This window comes from Netta rufina (genome assembly GCF_964035555.1).
Source record: "Netta rufina genome assembly, chromosome: Z".
Lineage (NCBI taxonomy): Eukaryota > Metazoa > Chordata > Aves > Anseriformes > Anatidae > Netta > Netta rufina.
In genome coordinates, this window is record NC_140126.1 from 62,042,090 (window position 1) to 62,057,146 (window position 15,057).

Genomic DNA, 15,057 nt, shown 5'->3' on the forward strand with positions numbered 1-15,057 from the left:
CTTCAGTGACACCGACAACTCGACCTCCTTCTCCCCAAGAAGGAACTTCTTGAGCTTCCCATTTGGACATCACATATCGAAACCTTACCAGCACTTCACCGTACGCTAAACTTTGCCGCCTCGCTATGGCACTTCCCTACCACCTGTGGGTCTCAAACACTTCCGAATACGTGCAATCAGAAGATCCAGCACAGTGGGCACGGGAAGTCACGACTGCTCCAGCTGCAGAAGGCTCCCAACATGAGCTGCCTTACAGCAGGGGGGCTTTAGGGGAGCAGGCACAGCACTGACAAGGCCAGACCGGCTCCTCAAAGCCAACCCCAGGGGAGCAGCGTGAGGGCAGGTGGCCCAGGACCCGTGAGGGTGCCCCGGCCTCCCTCCCCGTGCTGGCAGGGCACGGTGACAGCCGTGAGCAGCGGGGAGAGGCAGGCTCAGCTCCTGCACCTCCATTTACCGCTGCCCTATCGGGCTCCGCACAGCGACCAGAGGAAAACACGGCTAAAAACAGCCGACTTTCCGCTCATTTCGCTCCTCATTTTCGCCTGAAGAGGAGAGGCAGATGGGGGGGGCATTTTGGAAGGGAAAGGGGCGGGGAGGGCACCCCCTGCACAGGCAGAAAACCCAAAACAAGAGGGAAAAGTGGAAAGGGGGGGGGGGGGGGGGAAGGGGGGGGGCAAGGCTGACACGGGGCAATGCGGGGCCCCCCCGGCCGCCTGCGGGGCGCCCCCACCGCGAAGGTCGCGCCTGAGGGGCGCCGTTTATGTAACAGCCGGGCGGCCACCGCCACCACCAGGGCCACCACCAGGGCCACCACCACGGCCACCAGGGCCACCACCAGGGCCACCGGGGCCACCCCCATCTTCACGTGCGGTGCCCCGGCACGGCTCGCTGATGGCGACCGCCCCCAGCCCGGCTGCCCCGCAGGTGCAGCGCGGAAGGTGCCTCCCACCCCCCCCGGACTCACCGTGAAGGGCTGCCCGTGCAGGCTCCCCACCGAGAAGCAGTTGTCCCCCGGGTTCACGGCCCCCGTCAGCACCTGGTGCAGGTTCATGGCGACACGCAGGCGCCCGGCGCTGCCGGGACGCCGCCGCTCGGCCCTCCCTCGTCCCGCGGGCGGCGGCGCAGGAGGAGGAGGAGGAGGAGGAGGAGGAGGAGGAGGAGGAGGAGGAGGCACACAGCGTGGGGTGGAGTCTCCTCGGCGGGGCGGCAACAGCGGAGCAGCGCCCCCTACCACCCGCCTCGCCGCCCGCCCGCCACTGACTGCCGCCACTGCCCGCCCGCCGCCTCGGCGCGCTTGGCTCTCGCGAGAGGCGGCCGGGATCTCGCGAGATCCCTCCCGCCGCCGGGCGGCCATCAGCCGCTGCGCATGCGCGCTACGCCGGCCGCGAGGTGGCCGGGGTCTGTCAGAGCGGGAGGGGGGCGCCTCCCGCCTCGCTGCCCCCGTCCCCGTCCCCTGTCAGGGGTTTGGGGCCGCCCAGCGCCGTGTCCTAAAGCAGCATCAGCGCTGTTGGGGCTGTCGCCCTCTCCCGTGAACCGCAGCGCCCGCAGTGACTTGCATTATCTCGGTAGAGAGACTCGTTAGAGCCTCTCGTTCCGGGGAGTGGTGCAAAGTCAGAGTCGCCCCTCACTATAATACACACTATTGTATTGTGCTGCTGCAGAGTTTCATGCAAATAAACGAAAGGTTTCTCCTATCTAGTCTCCTGACGTGACGAAAATTCACATTTTTCACTGCGTGTACATTGACATTCCCTCAAAGGGCCACGTTTCTTATGCTAGAGATAAACTTCTGTCACCCTGATCACTTATTTTGCTTGGGAAGGGATCAAAAAGCTTATCAAATTACCAGTGAGTCCAACCAAATTGATCTTATCCTTGCCAGGAGCGACGCTCACAAACAGATAATTTTATCCTTCTTTCAACTGCAGAATCTGATAGAGCAACCCTATGGATTTTTAAGGTAACAAAAATTTTCACTGGTCCTGAGCAAGAAAGTGAACTGTGGCTGACCCCTGTCACGCCCCAACCCCCCCCCCCTTTTTTTTTTGGTGTGTTTTTCAGCGTGGCCATCCCCTTCTGGGCCCAGGCTGTGAACCAGCCCAGCCGTGGTTGCAGCCAGCCGATACTCCTTCCCCAGAGGATGGTTCCAGAATATGCCAGACAGAAAAGGTCAGAAATCCTGCAGAACTACCTTGTTACTCCACAGGAGTAAAACGCATACGATCTGCAGCACAGCAAGGTACCACGGTGACAGCAGAAAGCAATCCCAGACCGCAGTCTGATGAAGAATTCAGGAAGAAGGGGAAATTCAGAACACTAATTAAAAAAAGAAAAAAAAAAAAGAAAAAAGAAAGGAAAAAAAAAAGTGAAAGCAAAAGTTTTCCTGATAAGTGCTGTTTAACCTACATCTAATTACAACATAGTATGGTATGTTTACAGCTGACATACCCAAACATGCTGATATGGCAAGAAAATAAGGAACTGCTCATTTCCTTTCTATTTAGATTTGGTCTTTTTGACTGCAGATTAGTTTGTTTGCTTTATTGCGTAACAGAATGGATGTTGCCTTTTTCTTCTCTTCTGTGACAGTGAGAGCCTATACAATGGCCTGCCAGGCACATACTTCCCATATTCTGGCTCCCACCCCACCACCTTCCCCTTCCCACCCTTTGCTGTCAGCAGTCAGCTTTTGCACGCGAGCTGTCACTCCATGCTGCCAATCCCTGAAGCTGCTGCTGTGCATCTCCCACTTCTCAGCCTGGGGAACAGCAAGGGCAGCCACCAGAAGTGGGGCTTGTGCACACTTTCTTCCATGTGTTGCCCCATCTCACTTCTCCTGCAACATCTGTGAATTCAGCTACAGACGGAATATGTACAGTATGTTTTGTTATATCAAAGTGAATGCATTGTTTGGCACTAACAAATTTCAGCTCTGGCCTGTGCATTGTCATGCTACAGGAAATAAATATGTTTCAATACAATTCAAAGTATATTTATACCTCGTCTTTTTGAAAAAGCAAAAAACCAGGTTTTTCTTGGAGTTTCAAACCTTGACAGTGATTAGAAAGTTAAAAAAATATCATAAAGTTGATAACCACCAAGAAAGTATTTTTTTATGCTTTTTGGTCATTTTGCTTATTTTTTCTCACCTTTTTTCTCACCTAACTGCATGAAGTTTAACAAGGCCAAGTGCCGGGTCCTGCACCTGGGGTGCAATAACCCCAAGCAGAGCTACAGGCTGGGAGAGGAATGGTTGGAGAGCTGCCAGGCAGAGAAGGACCTGGGAGTGATGGTGGATAGTCGGCTGAATATGAGCCAGCAGTGTGCTCAGGTGGCCAAGAAGGCCAACAGCATCCTGGCTTGTATCAGAAGCAGTGTGGCCAGCAGGGCTAGGGAGGTGATCGTCCCCCTGTACTCAGCTCTGGTGAGGCCGCACCTCGAGTACTGTGTTCAGTTTTGGGCCCCTCGTTACAAGAAGGACATCGAGGTGCTTGAGCGGGTGCAGAGAAGGGTGACAAAGCTGGTGAGGGGCCTGGAGAACAAGTCCTACGAGGAGCGGCTGAGGGAGCTGGGCTTGTTCAGCCTGGAGAAGAGGAGGCTCAGGGGCGACCTTATTGCTCTTTTTAAGTACATTAAGGAGGCTGTAGCGAGGTGGGGGTTGGTCTGTTCTCCCACGTGCCTGGTGACAGGACGAGGGGGAATGGGCTAAAGTTGCACCAGGGGAGTTTTAGGTTAGATGTTAGGAAGAACTTCTTCACTGAAAGGGTTGTGAGGCATTGGAACAGGCTGCCCAGGGAGGTGGTGGAGTCACCATCCCTGGAAGTCTTCAAAAGACGTTTAGATGTAGAGCTTAGGGATATGGTTTAGTGGGGACTGTTAGCGTTAGGTAGAGGTTGGACTCGATGATCTTGAGGTCTCTTTCAACCTAGAAATTCTGTGATTCTGTGATTCTTCTAAGCAAATAGTTTGTCCAAAAAGCTGTTTATTTTTCTTCCAATTCAGAAGAGTCTAAAAAATGGGAAAGGCATTAAATTTGCCCTATGAGATTGCAAAACACCAAGGCAGGGTCCTTTTCATTGTTTTGCCCCTGACATCAGTAAATATTCTGTTTTACAGTCCCTGAGGAGCTGTAATTCTCACAAGCAAAGCTGCTGATCACCATCATTCAGAACTCCTGCTGCGCGTGCTCACTCAGTTCTCACCTTTGGCTTTTTAAGGGTGAACCATATAAAATATGTTCAGCATCAGAATAGCATAAAATGGGAAACACTCTCACTTCCTAGGGTAGCATATATTGGCTGTGGCCTTTCTGAAATGCTGCCAGAACTGCAGCTTTTGTGCATGCATAGAAAAGCTTGGATGTGAATGATGTATAGCTTTTTGTATTATTGGACAAAGCATTACATTTTCAGTAACAATCAGACCTTTAAATGCTCCAAAAAGCAGTGTACCAGGTATATACAAACACACTGTGCCTTAGCCTTGCTAAGGCACATCTTGCTTGTATTTCACTAATAAATCCTGAAGAAGTCCAAATGAGAATTTTAAGTTATGTTCCTACGTGTCTGTTCTAAAATGAAAATTGCACTTGTGCAGAGCAAATCCAAGTTAACAGTATTCTTTGGTGTAATGTGGTAGAAAATCAATGCAGATTTGTAAATTACTTCATTTGCACAAATGCAATGACATATATTGTGTTCTTTCTCTGCAATAAATATCCATGAGTCACTCATAAACGGCAGTGAGCTTGCTTATGTCAATGATACACAGGAAGCTTTGAAAGAAGCTGACATTTTAAGTGGCACATTTAGTGTTTGTCAACAGTACTAGTAAATGTTGTTTTCTTCCCTTAATTTTTTAAAAATCATCTACAGGTATGTAGCTTTTTTTTTTTTTTCTGTTTCTTTTTTCTTTTTTTTATTTAATCTTTTTCTTTCTTATCAAAAGGAATTCATTATATTCTAACTTACTATTTAGTAAAACAATGCACTCTAGCAGGGAACAACTGTTCTGACACATGTACTCTTTGACTTTGTCTTTCATGCCCTTGATCTTTCTGCAGGGATGTGGACACCAAAGGCAAAATCCTGACCTTAGTGAGGTTAAGAGGAAGATTCCTGACTGACTTCCCAAAGATCTGGAGCTCACCCTCATTGCCCAAGTGTGAATGATTCGGAGGAGTACTTGATTCTCTTCTTGAGCTTTCAAGAAGTTTAGCAATGTAAAAAGAGTGAAAACACAGCAAGGCACATGAAATGCATAATATATAAATATTGTCATTTAGTAGTATGGTCCTAAACAGTCAACCATTTTGTGAAGCCTTTCTTTTAAGGCAGCTTGTTTAGTTGATTTCTTCTGTACCCTGTGTTTTACATCTGTAGCCTCCAGGTTAGAGTGACATTTGCTTGTGTTTTTTTTTGTTCTGTTTTCGTTTGGTGAAAGACATTTTGTAACAGTTCACATTGTTGTCACCTCTCTTAACATTTGCAGTGCAGTACATTCTCTTTTACATCTGTGATCTGACAAAACCTTTTACTTGTTGAAGCAGATACTTGCTGACTGGTATCCTTAGGTAAAAATACTAGTGAAGATGTTTTGATTTTTTCAGTTCATCTTTTATTTGGCTTTTGGTGAGGCTTCCATTTTGTAAGCTCGGAATATTTTCAGTAGTTGTTTCCAAGGCAAAAGCCATTATTAGATCCTTTAGGTTTGCAAATGAACAGTTGCCAATTAACAAGCTTTTAGAATTCCCATTCATATTCAGAGTTTTGCACTCATTTCATAGACTGAGATTAAAGCTGCTTTTGAAGAAAATCACACATGGGCTGCTGTGTAATACATTAACTGCCCACTCCTTAATCACCAGTCATTATCAGTAATTTACAAAATGGAAATTAGGATTATTATATATATATTTTTACATCCTTTACTGGTGCCTTGAAAGCTCATTTTGTTCTTCCCAATTTACCTGGAACAAGTGAGCTTGGTGGGAAGACTGGACCAGGCCCCTTGCTCTTGCCTTCTGTTCCCCACACCCCAGGCTCTGAGCTCCTGACAGTGGTCCTTCAAAGCACAGGTGGGGAGCCCTGAGTCTCGCCCCACTCCCTGCAGCTCGTCTGTGTTTGGCTCCTTCCTAGCAGAGAGCAGCAGGGCCAGGGCCAAGGGCCAGGTGAGGGTGGGCAGGTGGCAGCGAGGATGGCAGGGCTTCAGCACGGTGCTGCTATGTGGAGTGAACACCAGCAAAATCCAGAAGGATCCTGCATGGCCTCTGGGAGTCCCGTCACTGTCAATGCTAAATAGTGCCAATTTCCAAACGGATCAGTCCATTTTCTAAATTTCTTCAGTCTCAGTGTTCACAGGGTACTTTTCATTACACGGTGCAAGACTCGTTGTCCTGGAAAAGACTGAGCAAGGCTTTCTCCTTCCATACAGAGATGCCTTTTCAGCTGGTCCATTCCTTGTGTGGACCCGGGAGACTCCATCTGGCCCTGGAGAAGTTCCTCAGACAGTTCACCTTCTGGTGCTGAACTCTGATTAGGCTGCTTGTGTGTAGTGTGTGATTTGATATGCACAGGAAAGGCTATTAAAACATGCATTATGCAGTGCTGTTTACCAGGATGTATGTGTCCTTTATATATAAATCCTAAATTATTCAGTAAATCTATATTTTTCTCAAAGATACAGTAGATTTCAGTTTCAGTATAAGAATAGCCGATATTTTTTTATTTAGTTTAGTTTACTGTGAAAAGTTTTAAATTATATGTAAATATGTAGACATGTCCACATGCAGATAACGAATATTCATTCTGCCAGTCTGTTCTAAAGTTGAAGTTTCACCTATGTTTTCCATATCATATTTAAAAGGGTGACATCATTTATAGGTGTTCCTGAAAAACTTATTTGAAGAATAACTTTACTGTGCCTTTCACATCTGTGTTAAGCATTTGGTTATGTGTTTCCAAATTCAGTAAGAGGATGTCTCCACAAATCTATCACATGCAGAAGTTTTTATCTAGGCCTTTAAAATGGCATAAGATGCTCACAGGATAGCCTGAAAAATAGACCTTATGCCTTTTTTTCCAACCTTTTATTTCTTTACATTTAGGTTTTAACCTCATAGGAGGGAGGTGTGATGTTTTGACAGGGGACAGAGATAATTACTCCATACCTGTTCGCAGCTTCAAGCAGGCAGCCATTCAAGTATTGAGAAAGAAAAATGCCAAAACACATCAGTCTTTTGTTCTCTCCTTTGGTACTTTAACTCAGATATAACACATTTCTCTTTCAAAAGCACACACTCCATTCTACCTTGAAGCCACTTTGTGAGCTAGTCTCTCTTTTTTCTTTTTTTCTTTTTCTTTTTCTTTTTTTTTCTTTTTCTTTTTCTTTTTTTCTTTTTTTTCTTTTTCTTTTTTTTTCTTTTTTTTTTCTTTTTCTTTTTCTTTTTCTTTTTCTTTTTCTTTTTCTTTTTCTTTTCCTTTTTCTTTTTCTTTTTCTTCCAGCAGTTTTAATATACAAGGCAAGTTCAGGTATTATTTAATTGTTTTTTTGCTTGCTACATATCAGAAAAGGAGCCATGTTACTCCCCTTAGGCACCCATATACACATACACAGTGTGCCTGTTCAGTGAGGAACACTTGCTTCTTTAATATTATCTTTTTTATATTCTGTTTTTATCACCCACAGTAAAGTGGAGAAGAGAAAGGAAGAGCAATCAGATCAAGGAGAGCTGATCTTTGTCTTACTGCAAATTCCTTCCACCATTTGATGGCATTCAAATCATATCTATTCATAGCTCTGCAGAAAAAAAATAAAAAATAAAAAAAAAATAATAATAAAAAGAAGCTCAGACTAATAACTAAGACAGTAAAATTTTAGCCTGGTTTTAAATTCACAGTTGGCTGCTATATGCTGAGTAGAAAATGCCATTGCAGCTATGGGTTGACAGGATCTAAACGTTACATGTGCATTTCTTATTAAAGTAGGCTGGTGGGTTGTCCATCAGTATGAAGCTTCATCCATTTTGCAGACGAAAAATATAACTTTTCAGCTAGATTAAGAAAAAAAAAAAAAGAAAAAAAAAGGCACGATTTCCTTGTTTTAATTTTGCTGTGACTGTAAATTGTCACTGGTTTTTATGAAGACTGTGACTTTCCTGAAACAGATTGTGGTTTTGTGATGTAAACTGTTTAATCTGCCCAAGAGCAATAATGCTTTCTCGTGACTCTTCCTCCACCACATATTGTACACTCCACCTCAATGGACTGATTTTATTTACTGCTGAGTCAATATTTACCACTTTGCTACTGCCTGCAGTAGTTTTAATCCCTGTCTGAACAATTGAATGGTACCAGGAGCTTTTTAAAGCCTGTAGGCCTTAACCCTGTCATATTCAATGAGTTTCTAGGGAAAGTTAAAGGGGATCAACACCCCAAAGGGCTCAAATGGAGGTCTGATTACGGAAACCATGTGTAATGGAGTAGTGCTAAGAAATATTGTACATCGTTCCTTTTACAGTTTGTTTCTTCCCGTAGTATAACATTATTTGTAAGTGAATGTTGGTATTTCATTGCAGACACTTATCAGGAAATATTTTTGCTATCTAAAACACTTGATTTCAGATAAGATAGCTGGAGGGATAGCTGCAGAATTTCTGCCTCTGTCCTAGCCCCTGTTTGCAGATGGAATTGCAAAAGTCAGCTTACGCATAACGTGTAGAGGAAGAAAAGAGCCCATCCAGAATAAGTATATCAGTGAATTATCTCCCGTGTTTTGATAAGATAAGGGGCTATCTGATGTCACTGATAGTTGCACATGGACACATGTGCGGACAGCAGTATCACAAAAAGGGGAGAAATGCCTGCTGCCACCATTCACAGGAGAGGTGGGCACAAGAGGCCAGGGCAGCTGCCCTGCCTGGCAGTGTGCACAGAGCCACGGCACTGCAGGTTTTCTGGCACGTATGGGTGAGAAGGAAGTTGTTACTGATTATTGTTTGTATTGCAGTCATCCTGGAGGACTTCACTGGGACACAGGACGTGCTGTGTGAGGCAGAGCACATATAAAAACTCGAAGGTGTGTGCCAGAGGATATTTTCTGTGCGTGTGTGAAGAGAAAGGATCCTGCTTTGGCGGAAGTATCCACCTGAGAAAGAACCAAACCTAACAGAACATAAGAGAGAAATGAAATAACAGCCATCGGGAAGCTGGTTTCCTTCTCTGCTTTGTTATACCAAATTGCGTTGTATACACAGACTCAGATCCAGGCAAAGCTATTTCAGTCTTTTCTTCCATGTTAGGTATATTTTTCTTTAAGCAGTTCACTCCGTCAGGTTTTCAGGCAATGATTAAAAACCACAAAATCTCCTTGAAACTTACGGATACCAAAACACCAACAGAGCTAATGTAGGTATCTGTGCAACACTTTATCCACAAGTACAGTTAGTCCACGTGTATGACACTGTAACTGGTAAGGGTAGACTATCAGCTGTGTTGTAGATAAGTGAATTTTGGAGCAACAGAAATAGATTTCTGTTCTGCAATTCTAGTGTCTTTTACAGTGTTTTAGCTGCTGAACCTCCATTACAAAGGCTAGTGTGATTCAGTAGCACTGATGTGTAGTATTTTATCAAGACCAGTGTCTATAAGGAATTCTTGTTTGAGCTTTACATTAAGTATAACTCTGTATTACTTCTGTTTCTCCTGAGGGACTTTGCAAAGAAACCAGTAGCAAACCCAGTCAAAAGTCAAAAGCATGACATCCAGGTTGGATGGGGCTTTGGGCAACTAGTGGGAGGTGTCCCTGCCCATGGCAGGGGGTTAGAACTGTATGGTCCCTAAGGTCCCCTCCAACCCCAACCGTGCTGTGACTCTGTGATTCTGTACTAGTTCTTTGTTTGCTTTTGCAGCTTGTTCAATCTTCTCCTTAAGTAAAAGCAGAAAGACCCAGCTTTTCCCCCAGGAGGACAGAGAAATGAGATTGATAGTAATCAGATATAATCTATAATTAGGTTCTGTGTTTAAATATACCAAACCAGAGAATAAAAAAACAAAACAAAAAAAAAACCAAAAAACTAAAAATAATTAAAAAAAATAAACTCAAAGCACTCAAAAGGCCAAAACTGACAGTTCAGTCTAGGAAATTGTTTCCTGCACTTGATTTCTATGTCACATTTAACAGTCATGTTTACCTTTATAGGATATAAAGTATGTAGTAAGTGCATATGTGTGTGTGTCTCTATGTATGGTTTTGCGTGCAAGAAGGGGAGAGACTATGAATCATCACTAATGCATGCTACTTGGCATGTTTTCAGAATACATGGCAGTCGGCAATGATTACTTGAAGTATGAGGAGATATGAATCTTTATTTTTTTCACTGCTCCATGATTCAATCAAGATTTTTTAAAAGACTTTTACAATTCTAAAAATTAATAATGTTTTTATATTACATAAGTAGTACTATCTCATATAATGTATGTGTTTTTTTTTTTCTTTCTTTTTTTTTTTTTTCTCCTAGATAGAGCACTATGGTTTCTACATTATCACTAACTGTTAATCAACTATTTGACAAATCAATCTGTGATTGTTTTAATGGGCTATGCAATAAGCAGCAGAAAACATGAGTGTATATATATATATATATATACAGACACATTGATAACACCATTTTGGTTTTGGTCATAGCTAGATGAAGTTACTGTGACAAAAGCAATTTTCCACTCTATGGTTGATACAGATGTAATTAAAAATAACAGTCCTTGGGCAAGTGTCAGTATTATATCTTTGTTCTTGTACTTCTTACAACTGTTATCTGCAGAAACTTACAAAACCATAAGCTAAACTAAAATAGTTATGACAGCTTTGAATGGGATTCAATTTAAATGCTTTGAACTTTGCAAAGAATTTTGTTCTTTTTATAGAGATATAGTTCATAACAAACATAAATGAATTTTAGGTTTGGGAAGTAGTAATGTAGTAATGTCCATTTTGCATAATAATATATCAAATATAGTAACGGAGTTGAAAGAAATGTAAAGTTTAAATTTAAAGTTTAAAGCCTCTTCAGGCTCCTCGAGGATGGGCTGTGGTCATGGGCCACATCAGGAGAGATGTGCCAGCCAGTGAAAACCGGGTTATTTTACAGCTAGATGCTCTCCACTAAAACTGCCTGCACTTCTCTACCTCTATATAATGGAGATTTTTCAGTGTAGAGTGCATGCTGAGCACCTGAAGGTGGTGTAAATTCATGCTCCCAGTAGGTTAATATACTCCTTCTCACAGCCTTCTGACTGCAGTGCACACATCATCAACAAAATTTCTGTTGCACTCTAATAAAAAAGCTGTCTGTGAGCCAAGGTGAGCTGACGATAAACCTTTACAGGCTGTCTGTGAATTTCTCACCTTCATCCGTACCAGCCAGGAATTTTTAATGTAAAAGCAATTTTATTAATTTTGCAGCTGAGGAGGGCACACTACTGATGGATTACAACTGTTTTCCCTTTCTCTGTTTCATAACTTTAGGTGGCAGCACCACAACAAAGGTCTTTGCTGCACATGACCACACACATTCACATGACAGCAAAATCTGTGCAAGAAGCAGCTCAAGTGACGGAAAACTCCAAAATAAAAAAGCTTTGCATAATATCACGCAGCCACAAGCAGTACAAGTCAACAATCTTTGTGTCATTTGGCTGTTGGGTGGCTTTTCTTTCAGCATTGCAGGCACAGGGTTGCTTTTGAGACTTTTTTTCACATGCGGACGTCACCTGAGCTGGCCTTGGACATGTAGGAGATTTATTCCCTCCAGCCTGTTTCCTACTGTTCACTGAAGTGCATGCTGATTTTTTTTTTACTGATCTCATTGGAAGAGCACTGAGCCATCTTTTCCTATTATCTCACAGCAGCTCTCTTCACTCTGCTGGCCGCAGTGCTGTAGCATGTGACTTTGAATTCCTCTGTGCCGCAGATCACGCTTGCCATGGGAAATGAGAGGGTGTGATTATTTATAGGCCTGTTTAGCAAGGTGCTTCCAAATCCTCTAATAAAATCTGTACATACGCACGGAATTAATACTACGAAAAAATACAGCTTTCTACATTTATCTTTCAGATTTTATTTTTTTTCCCCACAAGGCTGTTTACAAGGGGAATGGTTCATTCAGAGCTGCAGCCAGACTCACAGCTCAGACCATAAATATGAGGCTGGGGAACGAGGCCTGGCTGTGCCTGAAGAAGGGACAGGACCAGGAGCACCCAGCAGCACCCCTGTGCCCATGGGGGGCTGCCAGAGAGCCGGACCAGGCCTCTTCTCAGTGGGGCACAGTGGGAGGATGAGGGCCTGGCAGCTGGAAACCTCTCCCCAGGAGCAGAGGCGAGCAGGGACATGGGCTGCTCGGGGCTGTGCAGGCTCCTTGCCTGCCTGAGCCCCAGGGCTAGCCTCCTGGCAGCAGCTGTGGGCACCAGGACTTTTCTTTATAAATGAATTGGTGTCAGTTAATGCTTTCTGTTGCCTTGGTGAAATGGAAATTTCTGGTTACCATTTTATATTAATTAACACTTACCCTGAAGACGTTCTGTTTTTTAAGGTACAATTCTGAAGTTCAGCAGTGCCAAGCCTGGATCCTGCATCGAAGGCCAAACTTTGAAACATCCCCTTGATCCTTTATCACGCTTCCCAGCAAACACTTCTTTGGATAATATCTGGGAATGTATATTTCCTGTTTAGCTATTTAATCCTCCACTATTAGTTTAAAATCCTGACCTCTTAGAATGAACTATTAATAGACCCATCAATCCTAAAGGTTTTTGTTTGACAAATACAGATTTATGGTGTTCCATGAGATGATTTGCTATTAGAGCCTCTGATAATGTAATTTCAGCCTGGTGACAGATCATCATAGCACTGTCTTCCCAGGATGTAATTACTTCAGAATTTTCCTTCTACATGTCCAGAACTCCATGGATTCACTCCTTTCTCCACATCAGTACTTTTTACAAGTTTCATACTTTTTATTTCTCTGTGGGCCTCTCTTTTTCAGTATGTTATGCCATGTGTGACCTCCCCATGTTTTTCAGAAGCCTGCTTAATCTTTGCACCAACATCATTTTATTACCTTAACGTAGGAAGTCATCAATGACACATATCTCTGAATTGAACAAGTAATATGGGCTCAGTGAGTAATTCCCCGGATGCTTTACTAGGGTGACCTTCAAAGTATCTGCAGTGTCTCATCTTTTGCTGTGATCTCTGCAAATTTATTCCTCATTACTTCTGACACTGGGTAATCTAAGAAAACTACTCACGCTGTAAAAGTCTATCATTTTCAAGTAAAATTCTCAAATACTTCTGAGAGCATGTCTCTTATCAATCCGATGTCTCTTATCAATCTGTATTTCCCTGTTTACATTCTGTTATTTAGTCACACGGTAATATCCAGGGAAAAAGAAAACAGTCACCGTGTATTGGGAAGCACACCATTTTATTTCTCCTTTCCGTGTGTTGTGAAATTCTAATTTCCTTCTACCACAAAGAGTATCTCCAACTTGATTAACCCCAAGCACCCCAGTCAGAATCTGTAATCTTTTTTTTTTTTTTTTTTTTAATGTACCAAAATAATTGGCTCTTCTGTTTTTTAATAAATATTTATAATGTAAAAGGGTGTTTACACTGTGCTTTGAGCTTTATTCTCCTGACTAGAGAGAGGAATCCTTGTGGGAGAAGGAATCCCTGGACAATTACCTGGTGTTCCACAGCTTCCTCAGCCAGTCATATTCTTCTGCTAAAGCTATACTGATGCCAGGGTGGTTTTTGTTTGTTCGTTTTGGGTGGTTGGTTGGTTGGTTTGTTTTGTTCATTCCTCTACATATGCACAGTGCAGATGGCTGCCAGAAGAAAACAAAACAAAATGAAAAGGTTATATGAACTATTTTTTTGATAACTGTATGGAACAAACCAGTTCCTAACTTTAATTCCTACTAAAGAAAGTGATATCTTGAGTGAGACAAAAAATGGAATTATTTTATTTGCTACCATGAATTTGCCTCTTTCACACCCCCCCCCCCCCCCCCTTTCTTATTCAGCAGCTACAGTTTTAGCTGCAGTGTATGCCTGAGTATCAGTGTTTAATTTGCAATTTGCATGAATGCCATCACCAGTGAAAGAAGCAGTTTTCTCAGGTCAGATTCAGCTCTAGCTAGTGTTCTTGGTTGCTCACTCCACTGCCTTTCCATCACTCCTTGTTTTCCTAATTGTTAGGCATTTTGTTTCTTTCTGTCCTGACTGCAAATTAGTGCAAATTGTTTACATATCTTTCTACAGCTGTTGCAGCGTTTTTCAGGTGTTGCACATTGTTTGCAGCTGTGCAGCTTCTCTTCTGAGAAATGTCCTGTCTTTCCAAGCTCTGTAGTACAGTCTACTTAGTGTAGATGTATTTTTCCCTCAAACATTTTATTTCTAGGCAATTTGTTTTTCCCCCTCACATACCTAGAGAGATCGATAAAGGTTAGTCTGTGTTTTCCACCAATCTTTTCCACATTTTGGTCCTTGAGTCTTCTTTTCTATTTGGAATGGAGGACTTATATTCAGAGAAGAGGTTGGATCATGGGGGCCATGGACTGTTGACCCACTGCCTGCACCCATGGCAGAGTCTGCACTGGCTGTGCCTCACCAGGGCACTGCTCCATGGTTTTGAGCCAGCTCTAGGTAGCAGCCTTTCAGCCTGCATTATATGGCAAGTTCAAGGCAGAGTCCTGGAACAAGATGGTGCCAGTAGGCTCTTTGGGGTTCTTCCAAAGATTTCACAGCTCCCACTGATTTCAGAGCAGGCTCTGATCCTCCTGAGGATGTGCTTGTTGCTGGAGCGTTGGTCTATTGCTCTGAGTGACCAACCTCCCTCTTAATGGACAATTCTATAAAATACAAATATATGCCTTAAACTCACAAACCTGGTGTTTCTTAATATGGAAGCTTCCTCATAACACCCACATATGCCTCTGACTCCAGTTTCATTGTGCTCTTTTTAATGATTCTGCGATCCTGTTTTCTATGATGGTATACAAA

At 43.3% G+C, this 15,057-nt stretch overlaps 1 protein-coding gene across 6 annotated transcripts in view; it reads right to left on the bottom strand.

The window, feature by feature from the left end:
* The window catches only part of DMXL1 (Dmx like 1), a gene marked incomplete at its 5' end in the record, with an annotated part of 91,663 nt that extends 90,612 nt beyond the window's left edge, over positions 1-1,051 (bottom strand). For all 6 annotated transcript variants that reach the window (XM_084305057.1, XM_084305055.1, XM_084305059.1 and 3 more), the window contains one exon: positions 965-1,051. In XM_084305057.1, the coding sequence (XP_084161183.1) occupies positions 965-1,051 (87 nt within the window). The remainder of the gene's footprint in view (positions 1-964) is intronic.
* Between the last annotated feature and the right edge of the window lie 14,006 nt (positions 1,052-15,057).